Source organism: Symphodus melops (assembly GCF_947650265.1).
Source record: "Symphodus melops genome assembly, chromosome: 1".
NCBI classification, from domain to species: Eukaryota; Metazoa; Chordata; class Actinopteri; order Labriformes; family Labridae; genus Symphodus; species Symphodus melops.
This window is the reverse complement of record NC_136691.1, coordinates 36,396,459-36,424,265: the sequence shown is the minus strand read 5'-3', so window position 1 is coordinate 36,424,265 and position 27,807 is coordinate 36,396,459. Positions and strand designations below refer to the sequence as shown.

The following is a 27,807-nucleotide window of genomic DNA, read 5'->3' as shown; positions in this document are numbered from 1 at the left end:
AGGTGTACAAGGCAACAGGTTTCACTCTGGAGTCACTGGGTGTAAAACAGCAATGCTTGCACTGTTGCGTGGAGGTCAAATTGGGTAGTCACATTAACATGTTAAGCCACAGTAAACACAGGCATAGGGATGGATAGGATCTGGGAGGACTTTCCTGCAAAACTGCGTGTGAACATCTGGCGATTCCAGCTGGTGAGGATGGAGAGCTAAAGGGTGCGCAAACACCCCACAAAATAAGGGTCTACGTGGTTGTTTAAGCTCTATGGGAGAGATGTACAGCTCAGCTCACATGGGGAAGGGAAACACATGGTATAAATAGCACAAACATCAGTGGCCCTGCAGGTGGGATGAGGCGTCTCCTCATGTGGTGACCTCACTAACCAATGGATGGGATGGGCCGTTGCTGAGAGGGGTTGCCAATGTGAACCAGCCTCCTCCCTGAGTGTTCCAGACGGTCAGCGTTTCCATGTGATGATGAGTTTCCAATGATCTTTAGAGTAAAAAACAACATATTAGAGGTTAGAAATACAAAACATCTCACGGTTATTAAATATATTAGATAATTCATATAACCCACATTCCTGTTAAAACAACTAAAAAACCTTAAGAGCAAATGTTGGCTTTCATTTGTCCTTAGGGAGGCAAAATAATAGTAAAAAATCCACAAACGTTAAAAGAAATCCAACAAACCATGAAAATCAAATCAACCCCAACACAACAACATGGACTGGGAGCTAGGAAGGGTCAGATGTTTAGCTAAAGACCATTTGTGTGGTTTGTTTTGTTCTGTGCATGTCAGCCCCTGGATGAGAACAGAAAGTGAAAGACATGTATGAAAAGAAAAAGCAAAAGAGATAAAAAAAAAAAAAAAGAGCTGTGTTGAGCTGTGTTTGACTAAGAATGGATAAATATGGGATTTGATGAGCTCAGTCAGGGGCCTCAGCCACGACAACAAGCTAAACATGTAATAAATAAAAAACGAATGAGGAACAAGTGAGGAACACACGAGTGGATGTGTATGAGTTGAAAACTAAATGAATCACTGCAGGCAGCAAAAGTTGTGATACTTCTTTGAAATTTGAAGCATCGAGAGGCACAATTTATTCCTGAAATAAAGCGCCAAGCACAAGGCGCCGTGTCAGCACTGAAGCTCTAGAGGCCGACACATGGAGTGCAACAAATGAGGCTGATAGCTGGCAGGGGGGGGGGGGGGGGGGGGGTAAGGGGAAGAAGATATGGGGGCCCCATGAACTGCACAGAGACTGCGACTCTTTGAAATGAGACCTTCCCCTCAAAGACATGAGAAGTCAAAACGTTGTTAAATGGCCTTTAGTTGATTAAAAGTTATACTTCAAAGTCCACCTGACACTCTGAATACAAACAACAAAATTCACACCAAATAAAACATTAATGAGACTAACCATGAACATGGGATAACAAAATGCAAAATAAAGAGAGGGAGGGGGGCCATAAAGAAAAACAGACAACATTAAAACGGCTGCAGCTTGCTGATGAAATTTACGGCAGAAAGTCTGAATCACACACCAGCGGCTGGTCCCGGTTGAGCCTGGACAAAGAGTGGGCTCTAGCCTCCCTGTGGGGGCTGTAATAGACCCTGTCCAGCATGTGTAGTCGTCCATCGCTCAGGCCCCCTTCCCTGGAGTAGTTACAGTCTCGGCCAGGCCCAAAGTGCTCCCTGTTCCTGAAGTCCCCCGTGTGGACCGATTTGACTGAAGTCCCTGGAAACTCCTCCTCCACACTGCACTGTCGAGTCAGAGTTCTTTTACGGCCCATAGCCAGAGCACGCCTTTCCACGGGGCCTTCACAGTGGATGACCTGCACCGGCCCCCGCACGGGGCCTCCATGAGCATAATACCCTCGATGACTCCGGCCAAGAGAGCCTTCTTCCTCGCTGCCACAGTCCAGACCGCTGTCAGGACTCTTGGTGCTCTGGCGGTTGGGTCTTCCCAAGCTGCGGTCGTCTGAATTGTGGTAGTAGTAGCGGCTGTCGGTGAAGCGAGGGGAGGAGCGCTGGCGCTGCAGGTAGCGGGAGTTCTTCCTGGGGGTGACGTGGTTGTTCTGGGGGTACATCCTCCTCTGAGTGTGCGGGGTCCCCGGCCTCCCACCGTCTTCGAAGCAAAGGCGTTGGCCCATGCCGTCCACACAGTCCGACTCCTCCTCAGCCACCTCCGGGATGCTGTGGAGACGCTTGCTACGCAGCGACTTCTGCTTCACCACCTCTCTCTGGAGGTCCCAGCAGTCTCTTTCCTCTGCTAAGTCCTGACGCTTGTAGTATGCCTTCAGTCATGATCAGGTTCCACAGTTTAACAGTTCAGTTACAGTCAGTATTAGTCACAAGGTTCAGTTTAGATTTTGTGAAGGGGGTTGAAAAGTTTTGTTTTTTTGAAGGTTTTAGAACAGGCAGGAAACAACACAGTGTGTGAATAGAACAAATGGGGGAAAAGACAAAATAAAGACAGAATTAGTTATTTGTGGCAATGTAGTAAAACATGCAGTCTCATTCCGTGAGGAGGAAATGGCATGCTCTGAACAGGAATCTGTGAAGACTCAAATATGGAGTGATAAATAGGGTGGATGAATGTGGAGAAGGGAATTTCCTGGGTGAAAAATTGGAAGTATCTGGGAAAAAAAAGTGGCAGGCATCATAAGTGCTACAGGCGAGGGATTAATGACAACACTTGTGAGGATGAAACAAACGTTAAAAAAAAGAAAAAAGAAAATCTGAGTGGAAGGAATCTGCTGCAAAGTACATACTATAACAGGACACGTGTTAAACATTTCAAATGTAGCAAGACATACACAATTTTTTTTCTTTGAGCTCACAAATACAACAGCAGAAGAAACGTTAACTTCCCACTTAACAGTGTCGAATTCAAATGTATCAATCCATACATATTTTGAAAAGAATAATGTTTTCACAGACAATAAGGGGCATGGATAATATGCACAGTGGTTTACATACAGATGGTGAAGAGAAGCATTGGATGCAGTATTGGTGTATTTGAAGTGTTAATACACCAATAAGTAGCCCTTATTAACAGCATAAAAGCATCTAATAAAAGCAGCAAGACTCCATATGAAGTTTCAGTTGTCTTGAAATTATTTTCCTTCCTAAAATAAGAAGAACGAATCATCCTTTCCAATTCCTATCACGCTCATAACACGGTAGATCTTGGCGTTATGTTCACACATCCCCAGCGACAAACCAAATGAAGACAGGATCATGTACAAACAATCGACATCGACAATAGAAAAATTAAACATTAGGATATGACGGACAGAAACAAAAGTGAATATTTCCATTTAAGTACTCACTTAAATGAGATTCCCATATGCATTTCATATGCCATGACCCTTTGATACAGTCGGGAAATAAAACATTTGATTTTAATGACACCTGTAAGATTTATTTTCAATCCAAATGCAATTCAAACCATGAAATACATTATGCTTTTAGATAACGACCCCTATTGCATGCTGTATAGCTATGTACAGTACAGCCTGTGAGCTCAGCCTGGTGTGTGTGAAGCAGTGCTGCAGGGTGGAGGGGCAGAGGGGCTGATTCAACTAATGTGAGGCGGGAGAGCTCAGCCAGACAAAGCTACAACGGGCCTGCTTTTAGAGCCTGTTACACAGAGCAAGCCGCTCCCTCCATAAATGTCTGTCCTCTCCCACGACTACTACGAGGTCAGTGTGTGTCGTATGTACCTTTAGCGTGTTGTGAGAGTTGATACTGCGCCTGCGACCCTCCTCCAGCTGCATCTCGGAGTAAAGATCTTCCTCATCCTCCTCCATGATGTCAGACAGGTCAGAGCCCCGGCTGCTCTCTGTGTGGTACTCCTCGCTGTGGCTGTAGTGAGGGTAATGGTGCTGAGGGGAGACGAGACAAGAGGAAATAGGGAATTACACTACCCAGGCCAAGAAACAGAATCTGCCAAGCAGAATAAGAGCCACAAAGGTTTTGTGATGTTTTGCAGTACAACAATAGAAAAGAAAAATAGAAGGATAAAGACATTAATTGGGGGAAAGTCTAATATAAAAGGATAATTAAGAGAAGTAAAGATTTTAAAGGAACCGACAAGATGTTGTGACAGGAGTGTACAAATATGTTATCTTTATGAAATTCAGAGAAACAATGCTGGTTAGTTTTATTGTTTGAATAATCTGTGGCATCTGTGAGTCAGTGATGAATAACACATGATGACTAATTAGCACTTATGATAAAAGACATCTTTCATTAAAGTGTCATTGAGGCCTGTAAAGCTAAACTGTGCTGCTGACAAACTTTTGTGAGTTGTTAAGGCACATGTTTGCCTGAACACGATGTACTGAAAGTATGCCTTTTTTTTCTCTAAAATTAAACTTAGTCAAGACTCCCTTCAAAGTGCTTTTAACAATCAAGTAAGCAAGATTCTAGGTAAACACTGACGTAAAAAATACATTTCTATCTTTAATGGCCCACAGATACACGGTGCAATACACAGTTGTTGCATGTTCTTCAAGTTACAAACAACTACTGATCAAAACAGCGTGACTCATTGTGTTTTTTTCAATACCTGTCTGCCCAGCTCTGAGCCTCTGAGGAATTCATCGACTGAGGCTCCTCTCCTTCTTGCATGAGGAGAATCATAGCCGTCCTCCTCCTCGTCAGAGTTAAGTGGATGTATGGCGTTACCGCGATCACTGAAGATGTTCCTTTTCTCAACCTGAAGAGAGATATGCTAGACCTTCAGCTTGAAACACGGTCCAAATTACTCGGTAGAAATGATGTTTTGTGTGTGAATCTGTAAATGGAAGAATTCATCTGAGATGTTTAAGTTCACTGCCTTGTCTTCCAATGGTGATGCATTCTTTGTGAAACAGACCTCCTTGAAGCTGCAGGAGGTGTTCATTGGTTTCTTTGTGTTCATTTCTCTTGACACTCATCCTTGTAGTGCAATATGGGTAAAGTAGTGTATTTGTAGTTCATGGTTCTTATTAGTGTGTTCTACCTTGTTAACATGGCCATTTTTAAGTAAGGACTAATGCACACAAGGGATTAGGGAAATCACATCACATGATACAAATTACAATTACACATCGGATTTAAAAAAATTCCCACTCACCCGGTTACCCTCTGCAAACACTCTCTGGGCAGCTTCCCTGGCCATGGCCTTGGCGATGGTGTTGGGGATGGGGACTCCCTGAGGCTGAGGCAGGATCCTCTGAGGAGAGGGTGATCGCCGCGGCTGGAATAACGGCGGCTCCAGGTTGGGTCCACGCATTGGAGGCAGCGGAGAGGGGGATCGCTCCCAGTGCGGGGCTGACCGTAAACCCACCTCATGCTCTTTGGTTTCTGGCTCTCTGGCACTTACTAACGGTTTGGACTTGGACATGGGATGGCGCTGGAAATGAGACTGCGGATGAGGAGGGGGACAGCGGCCAGGCTGAGAGTGCGGCTGTGCGTGGGGCAGCGTATGGGGCTGGGTTTGAGGCAGAGGCTGAACCTGTGGCTGAGGGTGATTTGGTGGGTACGTTGAGGGGTAAGGAGGGTGGGTTTGTGAGTGTACTGGTTGAGACTGCGAGTGGGGAATAGGGTGACTTGTAGTCCTCCGGGAGAGGTGTGGAGACCCCAAAAGATTGTGCGGGATTATGGCCACGGGTGAGTCCTGGGACTCTCCTTGTGTCGACAACGTCCTTACAATGATTTCCCGGGCCTCCAGACACTGAATCCTGTTTAACTCCACGCTCACATAGTCTGCTGTGGGGTATAAGACCTCTGCTATCTGCATTCACAGAGAACCAAAGAGACCTTACAACAGGGCAGTTCAAAATGCCGTCAAACACAAATTCTTACTTTGTAAGCATTATGCAAACATGTCTACATGTATCTGTAGTTCCCTTATCTCGAGTGAAGGAGAAATAAGTATTTGAAAAAATAAACTACTGAAAAACTGTTATGGCACACAGATATGAGATCTTAGTATAACAAATAATAAACAGTTAAAAAACAGTTAACTTAACTTTTACCAACACCAGGGGGATACTCCATCAATGCTAAGCTCATCTGAAAAAGTCAGGCTTAAACTAACGACATCTCCCAGTTAAGCTTCGGTAAATTCCATTAAAGAAATCATTGGACAACAATGAAGGCTGACTAAAGACAGGCTTGCATAGCTGCGCTTTGTGCACGCACCCAAGGTCTATAAGACGCCCAAAAGTTGACCGGCAATACTGCAGCCATTAGTATGGCGAGGGAGAGGGCATGGAGGACGTTTTCCGACAGACAGAAGCATAAAATGTGGAAGTGTTTTAAAATAGTGTTGTCGGTCAATTTGTACCCAACATAACTGCGATGCATTTATGAAGCAATCTCAGCAGATGAAAAAAAATATGGCAGCAAATAAAATAAATTGTAAAAACATCTTCCACAGTGTTAGAATCTGTCTCTTTGCCATGTATGAATTGGCTGATGCCTGACTGAATATCGCTTTTTAGTAATAGATAAGCTGAACCTCAGCTTTAAGACAGTAGGCCCCCAGTAGGTTTGAAAGAAAAAAAGGGGGGGAATATTGACAGAAATGTAATATAATAGTAGTAATAATGCATGTAATAAGGCTATTTTATGTGGGCATAATAGCTTTCATATTACATTATTTCATTGTGCCAGTCGCTGCATTTGATGTTTTAGTTGTACAGTATAATTAAGGTTTTTATTTATTGGTTGATTTTGGAGGAAATGAAAATGTGAGACATGAGTTCCAGGATTTAAAAAAAAAAAATGTTTAATTACAACGGTAACTCACAGTGAGGAAACAGAACCCCCACGTAAATGAGTCAGACTTAATCCTGCTTCATGGAATACCCCCCTGGCCTATTCACTATCGTATCAGTGTCACAGAAACACAACAAAAGCAACAGCTGCTAGTAGGAAATGAAATGATGTCAAAGTGACACCATGGAGCCGGTAACACCTATGTATTTTTGAGGTTATGTCATAGGAAATACTTGTCCCTGGAGGCATCAGCAGTATGTAAATTCTCCAGGAGATGGCAATAAAGTGTTACTCAAAGAAGTCCCCTCTGAGAAAGGGAAAAGCTTCCTGTTAAAAGATATCTATTTCAAGACAAATTGCAGTTGATCTGACATTAGGTACCTTTTGTCCCTTTGTGCACACGGCGTAGCCAATCACACAGGCGCCGTTGGAAGTTCCTGAAGACGTCAGAGGCGGTGGCTTCCATCTGACCTGTAGGATCCCGGGTGTCTGACCACACTGGACCTGCACCTCTTGGGGAGGCTGAGGAGGCCCTGGGGAACAGAACACGCTCACTGGATAAGGAGAGACAAGCAGGCTGAACAGTGGTTCTCGCATTTCTTTCTTATTGATGGCTTAGTATTCTTCAGTATACTTTGCTGACATTGGCACTATGGTCGTCTTGCATTGAACAACCAGTTAACAATGGTATACCGAGCAATATTGTTATTCTAGGGACACTGTATTGTAGATCTCATGTTTATAGTACTGTTTACAGGCTGAACGTGATGATGCAGGGATGAAAAATCAAAAATCTATATGATTCTGAAAGGATTTCTGTCAGACAAGTGAACAGCAGACGTGTTGTGGTAAACTTAGCAAGGGGCATGTAAATGTATAATTAATTAAATTGTTTTATCATGCATTATTTTTGTTTCCAGGATGACTTTGTGATATTTTGTTCACCAGGTTCAAACTGTGAATCCTTAGACTCACAAGCTCAGGCGTTACATTGAGTTTGCCAACATTCCGCTACCAGTGTACGTAGAAAATGTCCTGTTGCCAAGTCCTAGCTGACAATATTCTTCAGAGCATAACAAAAAACAAAAAAACTGTTTGCTATTTCCACAATCTGTAAGTGCTGCCTGCATACTAAACAACATAGCCATCTGTGCAGTGCTGCTCCCCCCAGCCCCACCCGCAGCCACACAGTGAGGGAGAGTGAGCCGATTCAGTCAGCAGTGTCTCCGAGATGCAACGTGCAGCTGGGTGTGTGTGTCCAAGAATCCACAACAATGCAATCTTAATCACATTTCTACGTTGACTGTTAAGACATTTAATTTCCTCTTGTCATTTCTGAACTTTGCACGTCATAAACAAGCTCCTCTGAGAACTGGTCTTAATGTTTGAATTAATATTTTAGAGGAGCCACTTTTACTAATGCTGGACCCACAACCAGACACGGATTTCTCAGAAGGGAATCAGATGATACAACATCTGACAACAGAACAACAATGTTTAATGGCTAATAACTAATAAGGTCACGAGTTCAAAAAATGCAGGCTGAACGCAAAAGACTAATAATGGGCCTGATTGTGTCAGTGACATCAGTTGTCTGCCATACTGAGACTATTTCAGACACCTCTAATTAACATGTTCAATAGATAGATAATTTAATGAACTCTCAGTTAGCTTGTCAGCTGCCAACAGAATATGTCAATTCAAACATTAGCTATACTCCCCATGTGTCCTCCCTGTAATCCCTCGCTTTTATCCGTCACTCGACCTTTCAATCTCTCTTGTATATCTGTTTGTCTCTTATTGCCTGAACTGCTAGCACATTATTCGGGCACTCTAACAATGTTTTTTTTTTAATCTACTGAGCAATGTGTATGAGTCACAGAACAGATTCCTGTGATCAGTCAAATGTATCAGTGTCAGTTGAAGACCTAAGCCCTTTTTTCATAAGGGAGTCGCCCAAATTAATCCTTTGAAAAGGCTTTCCTCCTTTTCTTTCTTGCTGCGATTGACTTCAGTTCAAAAGTGACACAATTAAACCGTCCAGCCCAGAACTATGGTTTCACAGCATCATAAAGAGAGAGCCTTGGACCTGATGGGACATATTTACAGCGGGATGTATCAATAGACGATAACCTAGGTCAGTTCTTGAAGGAGAAATAGCAAAATAGCCCTTCCTCTAGCTGTTCCTTTGCTCTCCTCGAGGAGGAAAGCCATACAGTAGAAGTGTTGTAAATCTCAGAAGAGGAGAACTGCCCGAGTGTTTCTCTTTACTAAATATTAGAAAGGTAAACTGCTGATCAAATCATTCAGTAAAACCTAATTTGTTTTTTTGATAATACGGATGTCAGCATAAACTAATTGATTGAGATTGAAATGAAAAATCTTACATTTTATTGACTGCATGCTATTCTGTCCCTCTGGCACCGTGGATAAGCCTCCGCACTGTCTGCCTGTAGTCACAGTGGTGGAAAAGAAGGACACTGCTGCATCTTTAAATGTCTCATTTGACTTGAAACAGTCCCAGACAGCTCAGTGGAAGAATGAACAGTAACATCCACCTTGAGACATCAAACTTTTTATAACTTTCAGTTTATTTGTTTGAGTTCCTTTTTCTGTTGATAGGTTAACGATCAAGCAGAAGGTTCTTAATCTGTTTTAATGAATGAAAGCAGCTTTGAATTTAAATAGCAAGTAAAGCACTCTCAGATTAAGACAGAACAATTATTCTAAATAAAAGCCTGACAATTTTTATCATTAAACACGGAGTCATAGATCTTCAAGCACCAGTTTAATCAAGATTTACTATTGAAATATAGCAATTAATCACAATTAAAAATGTTCATTGTTTGACAGCCTTGCTTGATACTTTGGTCCAACTTTGTACAATACTGAGACTGAAAAGTCATAACCTTCATGAAAAGGATATTTATACCATGTTGCCATACAGCTTAGTCGTGTTTCATTTATCACTGCTAATTGATTAGTTGATTAATTTTGAATAGTGGTGAAGAAACTGGACCTTTTATGTAACAACATCACAACTGGATTGATAAAAGAAAAACTAAGAATGTATATAAATGAAACTTAAGATGGCCCCAAAATGTGGCCCATATCTTGTTGGATCCCAGACCAACTGGGATCTGTCTGCTTCATGTTCTCTTCTTCTCTGTCTTCCTTCCTCTATTCCTTTTTTATATATATATATATATATATATATATATATATATATATATATATATATATATATATATATATATATATATATTTGTAACTTTTTAAGTTTGAGCTCTTTTGCTTTTGTGATTTTTGTTTTTGAGACACATCCTTTTTAATATATGTTGGGTCCAGCCAGGATGGCAAAGTTCAGGCTGTGTATGTTTGGAGAACTACGACAAAAGACTCTTTATCCCAGCATGCCTTGCAGGTACTCCCAGAATGCCTTGCCACACCTAACACATAGGTGTGAAGTCTGGGAGGTATAAAGCCGGCCATGCCCCATTGTTCACTCTCTTTCAAACGTCGCCTGCCGATGTCCGAAGATACCCAACTTTGTTCCTGTTTCCAGCACGCTTCTCTTTGTTAAAGTTTTGGCGCGCAGCTAATCCAAAGGCCTTGAAGCACACCGACGTCCGAAATTCCGAGCTTAGATCATCCACTTGAACGCATCTCCCAAGCAGATCGTTCATTTCTCCCGTGTTAAAACGGTATAGAGAGAGATTGTAAGGATTACGTCTCGTTCCGTCCTTTAAAGAAAGGACACCCACGGAGGTCACCTCGCTCGACGGAGGACACGACGGCCCTGCTCAACCCCTTTGGACACACACGCCGCCATCAGCTAACAACTGCAGGAAGGCCGCTCCAGGACCTCTTTTCTTCCTTTCATCAACCGTGGACGAAACGGTGACAAGTGAGGCTTAGCTAGGTCTGGGCAGTTAGATATAGAGAGTGTGTTTAATAACTGAGTTATTATGGTGAAACGGTGATAATATTTTGCTTGGTGTTTGACCGATGTGTCTTAGATTTTACTAGAGTAAAATCTCTTTTGTTTCCTTTATTTGTGTCGCTGTGCCCCCTGTGTTTATCTGTGAGCTCCCGCGTCATAACCGGGCAATAGACTCATTATCAGAAAGACTAGTGTGAACGCTGTCTGATACAAATCCAGCCGCTGGCTTCTTATAAGTGAAAGTTACTATGCTCTGAGTTGTGGTGAGCTCCAGTCCGAGATTGAGCTGTCGAGGGGCGTTGTATCTCTCCCGCTCTCTCGCTTTACACACACGCACCTTTCGGTAAACGCACACACATAGAGATCTGTGGCTTTCCAGACGCTGCTGAAACGTAGATCACGTTCTGTGTCCGCCATCACGTGACCACGCGTGGTCGCCGCCATTTTTGATCTGTCTGTCCCTCCCCCTCTCACTCTCTCACACACACACACACACACATACACACATACACACATGTGCCACGCTTGTTTGTTCTGTTTGTTACTTGTAGTTTGGCTTATGATGGTTGTTTGTTTGATTGAGTTTCATTGATTAACTTGATGTTGCTTTGTTAAATAAATTCTATTATATTTTACAAAGTCGTTGTTTGTGATCACTGTGAATTTGCTTTGTGACTTAGGCTGGGTGAAAGGGCTTTGTGTTCGGATTTCACACCTTCAATTAAATACAGATTATTAATTATTAATATTGGTATTTAATTAAATAATTTGAGACTATTGGTAATATTTTGGTTGTTCCCTGTTTACAGGGTGGTGCCCCGAGGTTTATTAAACACAGTTTAATAACAATTATTGATTTAGATTAATAATTAAATAAACTTAATTATTAATTTATTTTGACAATCAAATTTTACTTCATAAAACCCAACCTAACCGTTGGTCAGGTATTCGCTCCTGAAAATTCCCTATATATATATATATATATATATATATATATATATATATAGTGATATATTTAACTTCTCCTTTCAGTGAAACCAGTCAGCAAAGCCATTCTGTTCATGTTTTACACCAAAATATTATACATCAAAGGTTTGACCGTAAGGCCAAATGGCATGATTCAACTTGAGATAACTTTAAAGACTTTTCAGCTTTTGACTTCAGCTTCTTAAAGACCAGCATCTGGAGCAGTAGCTGCACTCTTGCCTTTGAATGACAGATATCAAGTTTAACTCCAGAGACTTTTTTACTCAGTCTGCCAAGGTGGACTCTTTTGGCCAGCTGTGATTCACCCCTTCTCATCTCCATCACCTGGCTGTACATGCTGGAGAGCTGGTTTTGCCGGACCGGAGCCAAATCTGATCATGGGAACCTCCACCGGAGAGAGTTCCTCTGTGAGACAACCCCACACCAAGTAGGCCTCAAACATGCAATGTTGATGTGGTCAAAGCTGAAATGGGATAGTGCTTCAAATTCTGTCAAACTCCAAATGTGTATGTCAGTAGTTAGTCCTCTGTTCAACCAGGAATCTGTTTCTTCATCACTACAACCCAGCCAATTCTGTTTCTTATTCATTTTATATTATTTATTTTATTAAAATCAAAATGCATTATTTAGCACCAAAGTCGCAGAAACTGCCAATCAATGCTTTCAAGAACGTGAAAGACAGAAATTGAGATTATGAACTGATGTCCATTTGTTTCCTTTCCCTCTTAAAGGAGGTGGTGCCTCTTACCGGTGCAAAATGATGAATTGCTGATTTGTAAAACAACCTTTTTACACAACATGTTATCAAAAGTAAGGTTCATCCATCTGATCAACTTTTAATCAACATGTTGTTTAATCATGATACATTAAATCAAAGTCTTAAAGAAGCAAGAATAGGCCACAAAATTGGTTAACTAAACGGTGAGTACAACTTTGCACCCAAATAAAATCATTCCCATAAATGTAGCTGGCTGTGGAGAGAAGAACTCTGATTAAATTCTCACTTAAAAGATTTTCCCGCAGCATGACAGCCAGGCTGCGAGACCCGAGTTAGCGCTGGCAACAGCCTCAGCATCAACAAGCCTCAAGGGAGAAGAAATCCTAGAGATCTACGCTCAGTATTTACACTAATTTGGCTTCAAGAGCCTCTTGTTTCCAGGGTTATGTAGCTTAATTCAAGGAAGGATTTGTCAATGTTATCTCACTGCACTCCCTTTTTTCCGTTTTTTGTTTTTTTTTGCTGCCATGCCGTATTTCTTATCACAGCAGTATACAAACAAATCCTGAAGGGCACTCTAAAAGTAGCCAGGGAAAAATGAAAATGACCAGGTTTGTAAAATAGAAGAGCTTTAAGCCTGAGGAAGTGTATGAAAGGCATTCAACATCGAGCTGATCAACTTTTCCTGTGTTGGATTTAAATGATCAAATATCTTCCATTGTGTAATCTGATGACTTTGAAACTAAATATAGAATAGGCCAATAGAATATTAAACTAACTGGGTGAAAGGAAGTCTAAATGTCTTTACTGTGAATGAACCTAATTAATTAAGAGTTTTGTGCCAAAGTTAGCTGTTAGTATTTGGAAAGGCATCTATCTCAATTCAATTCAAAAAAACGCAATTTGTCCCCGGGGGTCGATTCAAGAAATCTGATCAACTTTGTATCCAGCATGCACTACGAGCCCAGCACCAAACAGAAACAGACAGAGCGATGCACGAGCCAGTAGAGAGGGCAGATCATTTTGCAGCTGAATAGCAAACATTTTCCTCAGGTACTAAAGAGAGCTTCATGGAGCCTGGACAGATCAAATAAAGCGTTACACTTGCTAGTTGTCCAAACACATCACATTAAAGTTAATCAGTCGAAACGTTGATGTTTCAAAACAGCAACTACAAAATTTACCTTAACAGCTTTAAACGACAGTTAAGTAGCCAAATGATGATGTTAAGATTTAAGTTGTAGTACTTCATCACAACTAAAAGCCCCGAGCCAGTGAGAGAGTTCAAGTTTCATTTTAAGCGAGTGTAAATTTCACCCTAATCCCTCATCTCAAGTTAGTAGTTCACTTGAGTTTGATTAAAAAAAAACACAAAAAAATCGAACCCTAACTCAGTGACAGCAGGGGAGTCATGAGGATCCCTTCTTTGTTCACGCTATGTAGATATTATTTTATGGTAATATTTCATTCTTGACCAATGTAGTATATTGAAAACCCAACAGTGTAAACTACCATCCCTACAGCCGTGTCAGCAAGGCTACAAATGTACCAGTTGGGCTAGCCAAGGGCTTTAATGTAAAACCATTTACTCCATACTAAAACACAGTCACTGCTAGGCTTGTGAATAATGTCTTTGAGACTGACCTGCATGCTGAGTGCAGAACTCCACCGATATCTCCCTCTTGTCCCTTTGATCCATTGGAAGCTGCCAAGGCACCTGATGCGGCTGCGCCACAACCTTCACCTTGTAAACGGTCATGGGCTTCAGGTTGAAGAACTTGTACTTATAGCCTCCCGCTTTGACCAAGTCATATTCTGCCCCATTCAGAAAGATGGTGTGGCTGTAGTTGCTGTTGCTGGGCATCCAAGAAAGCTCAGCAGAGACCTGCGTTATGCAGTCCACTCGCAGATAGTATGGTGCCACCACCACATCCTTCCCCACGAGCAGAGTGCACCGCAGCTCGTCTGACGGGCCTCGGTCGGTGATGCTCTGCACTGTGATACGGTAAGTGTTGGTGACCAGATTAAGCCTTTCAATTAGACACTTTGTCCTGCCCCCGTAGGGGACACTCATGCGCAGCTCCTTATCCACCATGACATTGTAGCCATTGATGGTGCCCCAGCTAGGTGGGACTACAGGAGCATCCCAGCCAATAATCACACTCTTTGCAAGTTGTTTAATCAGGTTGATGCGGCGGGGATAAGGCACAATGTCTTCACCAATTTCGTCAATGTTGACATCAAAGGTTCCTGTCCCATTGCTGGAGGAGCCCAGGAGGTCTATGCCCAAGCTGCTGCTGCTGAGACAGTCTAGTTTACTGTCACACAGCAGGCTGCTTATGCCTGTTCCTTTGCTCACTCCATGTCTCTGTGTCCCCAGGCTACTGTGGTTGAGGTAACCAGGTTCTTTAGATACCGTGTCCCTTTGTTGGGCAGACGTTGTCTCCTCATCTTTGATAAAGTCCACAAAATTGGATGGGACCAGTCCCCGCTGTCCATCCAGCAGCTCTCCTGAGAAACAAGGAGGAGATAGTTGTCATTGTGGTGGAATTAAGGAAAAAAGTGTGAGGAATATAAAAGCAGGTCAGACCTTCATAAAAGCCATCCTCATCCATCGTTCCGTAAACATAGAGGTACTTCCCTGCCACCAGGGGGAGCTCAGCCTCAGGATGCTCATTAGGCCCATCATAAGGATTGTAACTAAAGCAAAAAACAATCACTGAAAAAAATCAGCTGTTTCATACATTTCTAAAGTCCACTTCTTCCGAGCCTTTTATGTCAAACACTATAACTCTCTCAGAGGAATGCTTTGCTGAGTGGTGCTTAAAAATATGAAGTTTGTTACTTTTTGTGATTGATTTGTTTTTTTCTACACATCCTAGACAGCTGAGGTTTGTGTGGGTTGAACGCATTGGCCATATTCATATTGGTGCTCTGAGGATTCCAATTATTTTTTGTGCTGACAGGTAATTTTCTATAGAGATAGAAACACTGAATCATCTTTAAGACCACAGCCTGAAGCTCCGTGAGAGAAAGCAAAGAGTCTCCGCAATATGTGTCCATGAATTTTCTAGCCAGTTAACTCCACTATAGAGAGGAATGGAACGTCTCCTGAATAAAACAATGTATCAAAAGAACTGTAGGTAATAAAGGGACTGTATGATGTGTGCACACATACATTGTGTATACTAACCTGTACCTGGCGATGCACAGACGAACTTTCCCTGTGTACCTTAATCTGGACCTGGTCGTTGAGCCGGGCTCCTTGTCCATCTACAGATGCAAAATAATCTTGGTTGTTACATTGTTTTCACCTTTCACCAAAACCACATTCTTTGTAATAAGCTAAATATTGTTTTTTTTTTTTTACAGAGGCAAAGAAGCACATGAACTCATTAAAGAGGTTTGTATGGACATGCATTATATGGATGTTCAGAGATCAAATGTAAATGCAAAAATACTGGTTCATCTATTGAGCTACTTGTCCTTTGCATTACAATGAACATCTGCAATCTGCAAACCAATTCTATTGGAGAGGAAGATGGGCACGCACACTTGCTCAAACGTCACAAAACATGTTTTTTATACCTCACGACATTTCGACTCGGTCGACCTCAGTTTGCTGTTTTGCACTGCCCTGCACCTACGCGTTTAGCGTATACTGCAACCTTTTTAAAATAAAAGCGCTATTACAATGATGTAACTTTTGTTGCATGTTTTTATCTTCTGTGCAGACACATTTGAAATAGTCATCCTGCATAAATCTAAAAACAAGGCCTGGATTTGTTTCCGTTTTCTGTTGTTGATTATTCCACATTGTACTGTGCTGTTCTGTACTGTCAGAACTGAGGGATGTCAAAGTGTTACAGAACTGACAGAGCTCACTGCGTGCTGTCTTCAAGACACACTTAACTATGTGTCACTTGGCTGCCGAGGTTGAACTAGCTGACTGCAGGATTTGATTTGGGTCAGCCAGACAGACTAAACATCTACATTAAAGGGGATTCGTCCTGACATTGTCACATTGCTTAGGATTCCTAAATAGTCTTTTATTCTGCAGCTGTAAGATTATAAAATAAAAATCTATAGATGATATGCAAAGTATAAAATGGGGAACTGGGCACGAAAGCGTAAGAACTATGGGATACAAATAGATACAGCAGATACCTCAGAGAGGAAAGCCCGTGCTGGGCTGCGGGTTCGACTCCGAGTGAGGAATGTTGGCTTGACTGAGAGGAGCTCCGGCTTGTCTCCACTGATCTGGAGCGGCCGAATGAACTCGGATATCAAAGATCTGCTCGTCGGAGCCTCATCGCCTGTGGAACAAAAACAACTTCTCTCATCAGATCCTCACAGATCAATAACAAACCGCATATCAACTAAAAAGTGCACACATTGTCAAAATCCATTTTAGAAAAAGAATATACAGATTGATTGTAACATGTAACAACACTACAAAATCTACTGTGATCCTTTGAAAAGTACAAATTGTTACATTAAATGATATCACTAATAATTCATGTCCTGGAGGAGGTTTTAAAATGAAAACCTAATAAAACTGTTTTCTTTAGTTTCAATTGATCTGTCAAAAATATCAAATTAATTCAAGGCATCATAGCAAGTGTTGATGGATTCCCCCTTTGTAATTAGTGAAGAATTAAAGATAGAATCAGTAGCTACAGTATGTCCTAAATGATGGGCTTTTCCATTACTGTACAAAAGAAGTTATATTCTCAGATAGCTGGCAGTCTATGTACAAGCAGTACAGTATATGTAAACACTAAGTTCTGCTATAAAACAATGACAAGAACTTGAGATTTCAGGCTACGCATAGAAACGTGGCCATGCACTCCTGGCTGCGATGAGCCCAGGAGGAAGGCCCTGTCTTGAATGTTGTGTTTAAAGACTGCAACGAACAATAGCAAGGACTCTACCTTAAAAATGGTGAAAAACGAACTGAAGACGAAGTTTAAATAGCTAGATGATATTTCTCAATGTGATTATTTCAATTTGTTTCAACAGCAGACTACATTAGGTGCCTAAAAAAGTACTGTTTTTCAGCTGCGATTTCTGTCAGCTCATCATGACTCTTCCTAAATGCACACTCAGTTACTGCCTCAGGCTCTCACATGGCAGAACTGATACATGAACTCCTTTGATCAGAGACAACAGTGCAGTTGGCTATCAAGTTAGATTAATTGTGTTTCCTCTTATTCATTAACTTCACTCACCACTTTGATTCAAGGTAAACATGTAGAAATGGATATCATTGTTTTATTTGCTTGCAATACTCACGTTCAATATACACTTGAGACCAACCTGCCCTTTAAGAATTTCAGCATATTTTTTTTAAGCAATCAACATCTAAAAGATCTTACACATACCTTTTCCTATGGGGGCAGCCAGTCCATTTAGGAGCTGGGACAGGGATTTGTTGGGCGACCCCGGAGATTCACATAAAGTTAACGGTTCTGTGCTGAGGATATCAAACTTCCCGGCTTGAAGCCGGAATTTTTCCAGCTCCTTTGACAGGAGATTGAACTGCTCACTCTGATTCCGACATTTTTCCTCCAGCTCACGTACTTTGGCCTGATGGTGGTGAGGAAGAGTATCATTGAGTGGGGATTGAGACACAGAGAGACAGACAGAAGAGGAAGCGAGAGACAGAGAGAGACAGATTGACAAGGACAAGGATGGGAAACAAGGAAAACAACAGAAGACAAAAATAAGGAAACTAGTGAATGAATGACAGAACAGACTACACACAGAAAGACTTCAGTGTAAACACAGGTGTACACTAGCTACGTATACAGTAGTAATCAGGTACTTTCTACACAATAGTACATGGGAAGAGATCTACTGTAGAACTTAAAACATGAGGACCAGTCAGTTCAGAGAAAACTTCTTTTTAACTTCCACTGACAGCACACTATTCAAATCACATGCAAAACAACATTTAATGCAAAACATGAAAATTAAAAGTAACTTGCCTCGAGGCAATTTGCATTACCAAACTGCACAGTGTCCAAGAGGATTAGTTTGATTTTATATTTCCTGTTATTGTCAAATAATCCTTCTAAAAGACCAAAGCCAAAAATAATGTTATTCTACCCACAAGTATTGTCTGTGTCAGAGCCGGATATAGATATTATTCCTCTGTGCCGTGTAGCTCCATTGTTGTCAACAAACTATTAAAAACACATCAATGAGCCGAACTGGGGAGCATGTTTTGTCATCATGATGAAATTCGGCACTGGAGTGTATTTTCAAGACAATTACTTTAACATTGTCCTGCTGATTTAAAAACTCTCCTGAGCACCAAATGTGTGTTCAACCGCAGTAGAAAAAAAGGCCCTGCTTATACAGCGTTAGTTTTCTAGTACTGTGTGTTAAAAACAAAAGTGCCCAGCTGCTTTTATTACAAAGAGAAAAATCATCTATGCCAAAAAAGAACATGTGTTACTTCCTGATTGGGAATAAATCGACCTCAAGTCTTTAGCTGAAGCGGTCTTTTTGAGGGATTAGCTGCCAAATCATGAAAATAATAAATAACACCAGTTATTTATTATAATGCCAGGGAGACTTTATTACACTTCCTAAAATTGATTCACTTAACATAGTCATTTGAGCGGGCGTAATGGAAATTACAGGTGCTAGAGCATGATTTTTGATTACATTGATGGACAATAAAAAAAAAAGAATCAATATCATACTGACAACAATGGCACTGAAGCCACCATGGAATTTACTAGCACTGCCCAGCACAGAACAAAGTCCCCCTGTTAGTCCACTACATCCTTTGCAGTTCTGTCAAGACTATGAGTCCATTTCATGCACACAGGTCGTTGCTCAATACAGCATGCTGTTAGAAGAAAGATGCCAGAAAGAATTAGTCTATTTGTGTTGAAGAAATCCTAAATAGAGAGCTACTTTTACCAAAGCATCATACGGTTCTCAGCTGTATGACAAACACATGCTGGATAAAACAATGCAATGCTACGTCTATCACTGCCCGCCAATGTGGCCTCCTTGTAAAAATACACATTTACACAGTTTCACATAGTAAAGATCATGTTGACCTTACATCTGATTAATGAAGAAAGTAAAAGAGATTAAAATATCTAACTATCCAAATGACTCTGAGTTAAAATTCATTTCTTGAATGTCTTTTTTCTTTGCAGTCTGATGTGTCGTTTGTTTACATCAAAACAAGCACTATAAACAGGAGTTTGGTTTTATGAAGTTAAATTTGCTTGCCTCAGTATGTTGATGGGTTTTCATTATGTGGAACTGGGGTGCGTCAGTGAAGCCCCAGGCATTCGTCTTTGATTTAAGGCGATCCATATTCTGAATCTTGAATTTACGTCTGGAATCTTTTCATCAATTGTTAAACGAATGTTGCTGAATTCTTCTCTATGATCAAGTTAGAAAGACCCCACTTTCAGTCAAGTTCCAGACTTTTGAACTTCTGAGTTTGCTTTGATGGAAATGTGAAAAAGAGCTGAGTGGGTAGCAAAGCCCAAGAAATGATGCAGCCCTGAATAATTCTGAAAAACCAAAAAGCATAGATCAAACATCGGATTAGTTCTGAACTGATGAACTGATGATGCTTAGTATTACCTTTTGCTTTTTGAGTACCATTTGAACACCATGTAAAAACTGAAAGGCCTAAGAGAATATCAAGAAAATAAATGAAAACATTTCTGAAATACCTGCATGCTGTCCAAGTGGTTCTGTATAAGCATAAACACACACCCATTCAGTAAAAAGAGATGTAGGAAAGAAATAAAAGCACAATTACACATGTGATCACTCATACACATCGTACAGGCACAAAAACACTTTTATCTGCTTTTAACACTGTATGTCTGACATGTTGTTTAAAACTGGGTTTAGTTCAAGTGTTTACTTCACAAGTCTTTTTAGATCACATTTACACTACAGATAAAAGCTATCTACTGTATTGCTCATATTTTGAAACACATGGCCTAAAAAGCATAACGGATCTAGTTTTACAAAGGTCTGCCCCAGAGCTGAATGCCCCCGCTAAATGCAGTTTCACAGAAAAACACACAGTCAAGCCAGAGTCAGACACTCACCTCTAACAGATGGACAGCGCCTTCATGTTCCTTTTTTGCTTCAACCTGAGCCTGAAAAGAAAGTGCAATGTTTCAGTTTAATCTTCATGTACACTTTAAATCTTCAATAAAAGTCCTTTTTCAATCTCCCTTTCTTCGGGGTTGAAAAGAAAAAAAAAAGCATCCCTGTCCACCCTACATAACGGTATGTGACAGGATGGAAATCAAGGTCAGCAGCAGTGCCTTGATTTCAGCCCCAATCAGTTGTGACTTCACCACAACCAGCTTAAAACACTGAGGCTTGTCTGACACCTTTTTTTTTAATCTTACAGTGTACATGGTTTTTAATGGGAATTATTCAAAACAGTTCAACACAATATAGACATTGTTTACATTTGATAATAAATGTATGAAAATCCTTCAATACTTTTCTTTGAAACCATTAACTGAGATCAGGTCCAATGAATGTAACCATTAACTGTTAAATTGTATATACTTTATTAATCCCCCATGGATTACACACCCTCTCTCTGTTATTGTAGAGACGGGCTTCTCACACTCAGGCATGAATCACACACATGCACAAGCAGGACCTGTGGACATACATTGATGGACAGATGGCAGAGCTCGGTGGCAGCCCCCACTGAAAGCCCCCCTTTGAGCTGGTGGGGGTTCTGTGCCTTGCTCAAGGGCAGCTCGGCAGTGCTGGAGAAGTGGTCTGGCTCTCCAGCTACCAGACCAACTTCCATATGTTTTTTTGGTTTGCATCAGGACTTGAACCAGCGACCCAAGTCCCTACGGTCCGAGCTACTGCCACCCAAAATGATCACATGGGCATCCATCCAATGGAGTGTATGCATTTGTTAGTAAACTCGAAAAACAACTGTAAATGTGAACATTTATAAGGAGGTTGAATGTGAAAAGGCACTTTATAATATTTCAATGCATCCAAAATGAATTGTGGAAGCATTCATTTATTATTGAAGCGATATTATACAACCCTTACCTATACGAAGACCACTTGTCTGTAAGAACTTCACAGGGCTCAGTAACTACCAGCCCGAGGGCCGGACATTGGCCCACAAATTTAAAAAAATAGAATTTTAGGTTAACTCATTATATTAATTGTTTCATTTGTCGGGCCTGAAACTCAAAAAAACAACAACTAAATTACACCTAAAGGACAGTTCAAGGATTCTCAATCGCTTCCATGGCAACCAGCAGAGTCTTTAGGAAGTTACTGATGCAAATTTGTATGCTAAATGAAGCTGAGATAGAGATGAAGCTTGCTGTTGGTTGCTGCCTTTTGCCTCAAAAAAAGATGTACAAGGCGTTCTCAATCTTCTCATCCAACTATCTTTCACTCTAACATGAACACCTTTAGAAATGACAAGCTGCATTCTACACCGACCTCACTCCCACACAGCTCTTTCTACGCTGAAAAGAAAGGCTGACCTGGGCATTGACGGTTTCAAGAGGAATGCAGTAAAAGTAAAAGCTGGCTTTCTGCAGACATACAGGGTATTCAAGTGGCCACAACCTTACCACTGGCCCCACAGGTGGTTTCAGAAGCACCTATTTAAACAGTCCTGACACTAATACCAGATAGCTTATACTCCAACTGAATTAAGACATGTCCGTACTGCAAATATTTCTGCTGCCATCATATGTTTGAATGGTTTTTGGAGCTGTACCTCAATAGATCGAGGTGCTCTGCAAAGAAATATAATTTTGAAGCACTTAAAATGATGTTTTTACATAATAAATAGATGAGACTAGTATATTCAAAGGGAATAAGGGTTTGGGTTTATAGAAGCACTGAACTGTATAGAAACATAGCATTATACACTGCAATTTTTCTTTTGGGAACTAGAAACATCTGTTGAGTGTTCCACATGAATATGAGAGCATCTGTGAGCTTCACAATTTCATAAATCTACTTTGCAGGCAATTAATTTGGTCGAATGCAGAGAGCAGCCTGTGTCTGAGGGAAGATAAGGCAGTAATGAGCTTCTGTTAATGAGAGAAAAAAGCTGAGAAGTCGGCCTGTGAAAGGCTGACTGTGAAGTTGGAGCAACACTGCAGCAACAGCAACACTGGGGTACACACATTGTTTCAAGAGAAGGCATTGGTGACAATTCCTATCACGTTCACACTATCAGCAATCTCAGCCATTGCAGGGCTTGCTTTGACATTACAGTCAGCGCCAGCGCAAAGCCTTGAATGCCCGACCATCAAATGGCCTGGGCCAGCATTTTTGTTTAAAGCAAGCCTCGAAAAAGTGTCATATCTGCTCTGGGCTTTGAATGTTTGATTTGTTTCCTCGTAACAAACACGAGGAGTGCTCCTAAACTGTTGAGCTCTCGTGGCATGGAGAGTGATGGGCAGCTGAAGGATGGGGTAAAGTGGATGCACTGTGAGAGCGGTGGTGAAAATAATGAGAGAGGTGAGAGCTAAAGCTGCCAGAGAGCACAATAACACAGTTTTACAGCTATAATACAGTTTGTTTTTTTCTTCCAAGGATGTATTTATCATTATTAGACTTCATTAATCCTGCGGGGGGAAATTCAATTTTACACTCTGTTGTTGAACATGCTACAAACACATACGCTTGAAATGCACACACATGTACAAACAGGAGCCTATGGACATTCACCATGAGAGATCTGTCAGAGTGAGGGGGCTGCACAGTGAGTGCTCTGTCTTGCTCAAAGGCAGCTCTCAAGCTACTAGATCAATTTCCAGACTTGGTACGCACCAGGACTTGAGTCAACTTCCTTCTGGTTACTAACTCAAGCCCCTAAAGTCTGAGCTACCGCAGCACGCACGGTAGACTTTCCCCTTTGTTTGACTTTCTGTATCACAGCGCTGCTCGACAAAAAGCTTTTTGACCCCTGACACAAGCGTAGGCTGGGAGAACAACACATTCAAAAACAAGTTCTCCTTACCTTCTGAAGAAGGTCAATCTCCTGCTGCTTTGCATTGAGTACAGCCAAGGCCTGTTCATGCTCCAACTCTAGCTGCTGCCTCCGCTCCGCAGCCTCGCGCATATGCTGTCCGCAGGGGGTGCAGGGGTGGAGAGCCAGGGTGAGGAATGTGGAGGGGGAGCATAGAGACGGCTGCCGTTAGTGGAACTAAAATCTAACGGCAATGAGCCAACACAAAAATGCATCTCCAGTCTTCTCCTCCACACTCAGAAACAACACAGGCGTCACATGTGCACACATATCACACATTAAAGAGGCTGCTTAACAGTGTACTGACCTTTAAACCATCAAAAACAAGGAACATAAACTGTGCTTCTATAAATGCCACGTGAGAACAGTTTATGCAGAATGATCTGCGGGAGAGATCAGATCAAATTTTGCCCCAAAGTGCTTATGGATGAGGACTTGAGATGCTTTGCTGTGTGAACAAAAAGACCAACATCAATCCACATTCAGGTTTGCTGCCCCCTTTAGGTAACACAATACCTGTTAGAAGTCTGGTTAGTGAGACTGTTTGAAAGGCCGACCTCAGCCGCGTTGTCTTCGTATGATCAATACAGGGTTTAACGTTACATGAAAGGGCGAGCAAACTCGGGGGGCGTGCTCACTTGTCTGTGGTCATCCATAAAAACAAAAGAAGCCATCCAATAAAAGGGACTCAATGCTCGCCTCTTCATCACACATTATGCCCCTGTCATCCAGTCCCGCTATATGTGAATATTCATCAGGTGGAAAGAGCAAATGACATTTTCATGCCAGTTAAAATTGAGGTCTAAAGATAGGTAATGTCATCAAACTTGACATTATCATCATGAAGAGTGACTCAGTGTCTCTATCTCCTCCTCTTCCTCTTCCTGTTATCATTAAGTCCTGCCTCATGCAACAACAAAAAAAAAAGTCACATTCCTCATCACAGTGCTGTGGTCGTTTAGCCAGGTGACCATTCATATGTCTGGTAGCAGCCCACGCATAAAGGGAGCCATAAGCACAGCCACGGAGGTGGACAGACAGCATTCCGAATGGTAATAAATAGGGCTGCTCCCTAACAGGCGGACATGGTATTGATACCTTATAAATCTAGCAGGGGCAGAGGGGGGCAGGGAAGGAGGGACAGAGGCAGGTCAGGGAGGGTAGGACAACATGAAAGGGCACAACAGGATAAGAAAAGAGGGCAGACTGCTCCAAGCTTCTACTCTTTCACAGCTCCTGGTCAGACCTCCCAACACGACACTGGAAGGCAACAGACACGTCAGGGACATTAGACAGTGAAGCTGAAGAGAACCAGATGGAGGCAGTGTAGCACAGTTAGGAGAAAGGGGGAACTGGCAAGGGGTCAGGCTGCATTAAAAAAAACAAACACCTGAATTAGGATCCCAGCATTGGAGGACTACAGGAACTAAAAAAAAAAAATGCACGCAGCACTGATAGGTGGTCGAGTCCGTTCTGGCCTTAGAGCTGGTTTCCTCACCTTGAGCACCTGCTCTAGGTTCTCCAGTTTGTCTTGGAGCTGGTTCTTCTCCCACAGGGCTAAATCTCTCTCCTGCGTCACAGCACCAAGGGTTTCTTTGAGATGGGCATACTCAGACTTCACCTGTGCAGGGAATAAGCAGGGAGCAAAGAGACTGAGAGTGCAGCTGTACTGCAGTTTATTTCCTCTGGGCAAAATCAGGCCATTTTAATCTGCTTCTTTATTTACACTTCGTCAGGTGCTGAGCCTTTTTTTTTTTTTAAGGAACACTGCACATATTTCTTTGTATAAATAAGCAAGATCATTTTCCATCTCCCCTAAAAGAGAGGAAGCTCTTTCAAGAGACCAAGCCTGAAAATGTTCTCCTCCCACCCAGAGTTTAATGTACCAAAACTCTCTAATGTCTCCACCCTGTTTTTCAATAGAGTAACAAAAGTCCGATACAGTGTTCTAATGATTCAAATGCTGGATATTGTGTACATTTGACGACCTTTTATTTTATAGCAAGCTGTTTTCGATTTTGTGTTGGAGCAGGCTAAGTGCAGGCGTCCTGCTGGGTTTTTGCTGAATTGAGAAATTAAATGTATCCCGCGGAGTTGTAAACACATTCATTGTTTCTCATCACAATGCACTGTGTGTATCCTGGAGATTTACCAAACCTTCTGAAAGCATTTACGCCTTTTAAAAGTAAGAAGAACGTTTCTTTTGTGAACGTTTTTCAATCCTGTTCACTTCATGTTATGTGAACCACATACAGTTGCTACTTTTTCTGACATATTAGAGCACACTGACCATCATCAGTTTAGAATACAAACTAATGTAGGACCGTGTTATAAAAACATCAAAAATGTCACATGTGCAACCTAAGGATCAAAATCTGTGCCGTGGTGAACTAACTTCACAGTGTTGTTGATAAATACGACTGTTTTGGGAGCTTTACAATGAGCGAATGATTGCAGACTAAGGATGGAATCAATCCATTGGTAATCAATATAGCATAATTACAAAAATAAGCACATCTGTTTATTAATGCAACTGAGTCACACAAATGAACTATAGTTGTAGGTGCGAGTGCTTCACAGTCAGCTCCTCAAAATAGAACAAGTAAGATTTTAAATTGCTGGTCATTTTACCAACTTGCTAATATAATTTGGTAATATGTGTTCTTATTCACTAAATCATGAAGCTAGAAGGCTTTCAAAGCTTTTTATGAAGTCACTCAGTTTATTGTTTGCTGCTTGTTTTCTGTTTTTGGTTGAAAAGAAAGGAACACGATTCAGTACAATTTCAGACTCCATACTCATTAAGTCAGTATCAACAAAAACTGGACAACATAACTTTTGATACCTTTGTGCATTTTAAGCCCAAAGAAATACAAAAAAAACATTTAAATATTTACTTACTTGCCAGAAAAAGCATACCAAAACATTTTAATAAAGGGCGAGGGAGCTGACTGCTTTAAATGATAAAAGGTTCAAAATATTATAATGACTGCAATGTTACATAATTCACTGACTGAAACGGTTATTAACCAGAACATCAATACATTATTCATGCTTCATTGTTAGCCAAGCACCGAGTTTTTGAAGCAATTGCACATTATCTTAACATTTTACACCGATTCAACACCAATAAATGAATGCAAGATGAGGAAATGTCTGGAAAGAAATTAACTTTGTTCATAATCTTTCTTCCATGGACCAGCTGTATTGTTACTTAGGAGGCATTTTTTTTAATCAGTTTTTTTAAATGCCCCACATCGGCTGCAAAACGTCTGGTTCCTGCAGCCGTAATGTGGCGTAGCCCTTTCCTCAGAGCAGCCATCAATGACTAATGATTCCTGGAGGAGGGCGTTTCAGCAAACATCAGCAAAGCGAAACACAAACAGACTTCAGTGAGTATGTCTATGAACAAGCTACCTCCACACAGCCAAACAATCCACATGGATAGAAGCGAACTGTCACACCTTATGTAGACAGATCGAACCAAACTATGTTGGAGTTAGCAGAAGCAGGTCAATAGTCTATTATGGGCGGGGCGGGTGCAGTGTTCTGCCCCTGCCAGTTCATTCAGAGACGATAGGGATCAGAACACGCGGGTGTTAGAAAGGGCTGATATCCGCACTGCCCTGCAGAGTACTGCTCTCATATCCCTCAGCGTGATAACAGTTCAGGAGTCCTCAGGACAGCTGCTCCAAGAGCCTCCTCGACTCTGATAAGACGTCAATAACTAGCACCCTTCTTCACCCCAACAACCTGCCAATCAGCACCTTTAGGAAATAGTCTCTGTCCATAGAGAGGAGCCAGGTGCTCTGAGTTTGCTGATCTACTCCGACTTTGTGTTATCCACTCTAAAGGCCTTTGAGATCTTCAACTTAAAAGTAAGGAGGGGGAGTTTTAATATTTGGAGAATTCTTATTTTCATTTAAATGCTGTATGTTAGAACACAGGCTCCATTTATCCAGCATCCTGGGGCAAATTCTAGTTTGATCCAGAAATCCATCTTGTAGAGTGTTACTGTAAAGGCCAGAGCGGCTGTGACCTATGAAGAACAAAACTGACACTGTGGCAAGATCACAAATGTCATGTTTGCATCGCACTCACATGACATCAGCGTTCATGCAACACTGACGCCGCTGTCTTTACCTTTCTCTGTATTGTCCACAAGTAAAAATCAAACAATGTATTGAACTGCATGTCAACCTACGGTCAGTGAAGTGAGAAGTTCTGCTTTGATATGTGTGAGTCTAACTCTTTTTTTAACGTCAAAAATTGCATGTGATTGACACCAGCGATACTCATAACTAAACCTAACAGAGACGGCTATTTTTAAAAATAATTCTTCTGTCATA

At 41.5% G+C, this 27,807-nt stretch overlaps 1 protein-coding gene across 13 annotated transcripts in view; it reads right to left on the bottom strand.

The window, feature by feature from the left end:
- rimbp2b (RIMS binding protein 2b) overlaps positions 1 to 27,807 on the bottom strand; it is a 92,266-nt gene that overhangs the window by 14,492 nt on the left and 49,967 nt on the right. For 11 of the 13 annotated variants that reach the window (XR_013779958.1, XM_079353823.1, XM_079353828.1 and 8 more), the window contains 16 exons: positions 24,957 to 25,079; positions 23,450 to 23,554; positions 20,523 to 20,573; positions 20,136 to 20,156; positions 17,808 to 18,012; positions 16,591 to 16,739; positions 15,617 to 15,696; positions 15,014 to 15,123; positions 14,068 to 14,934; positions 9,163 to 9,225; positions 7,157 to 7,308; positions 5,127 to 5,786; positions 4,578 to 4,727; positions 3,730 to 3,891; positions 1,546 to 2,298; positions 382 to 490 (listed from right to left, as the gene is read on the bottom strand). Coding sequence is in view for 12 of the 13 variants with exons in the window: in XM_079353823.1 (XP_079209949.1) it covers positions 382 to 490; positions 1,546 to 2,298; positions 3,730 to 3,891; positions 4,578 to 4,727; positions 5,127 to 5,786; positions 7,157 to 7,308; positions 9,163 to 9,225; positions 14,068 to 14,934; positions 15,014 to 15,123; positions 15,617 to 15,696; positions 16,591 to 16,739; positions 17,808 to 18,012; positions 20,136 to 20,156; positions 20,523 to 20,573; positions 23,450 to 23,554; positions 24,957 to 25,079 (3,760 nt within the window). In the remaining variant the exon portion in view is untranslated. The remainder of the gene's footprint in view (positions 1 to 381; positions 491 to 1,545; positions 2,299 to 3,729; positions 3,892 to 4,577; positions 4,728 to 5,126; positions 5,787 to 7,156; positions 7,309 to 9,162; positions 9,226 to 14,067; positions 14,935 to 15,013; positions 15,124 to 15,616; positions 15,697 to 16,590; positions 16,740 to 17,807; positions 18,013 to 20,135; positions 20,157 to 20,522; positions 20,574 to 23,449; positions 23,555 to 24,956; positions 25,080 to 27,807) is intronic. The other 2 variants (XM_079353829.1, XM_079353827.1) reach the window with 1 other exon arrangement.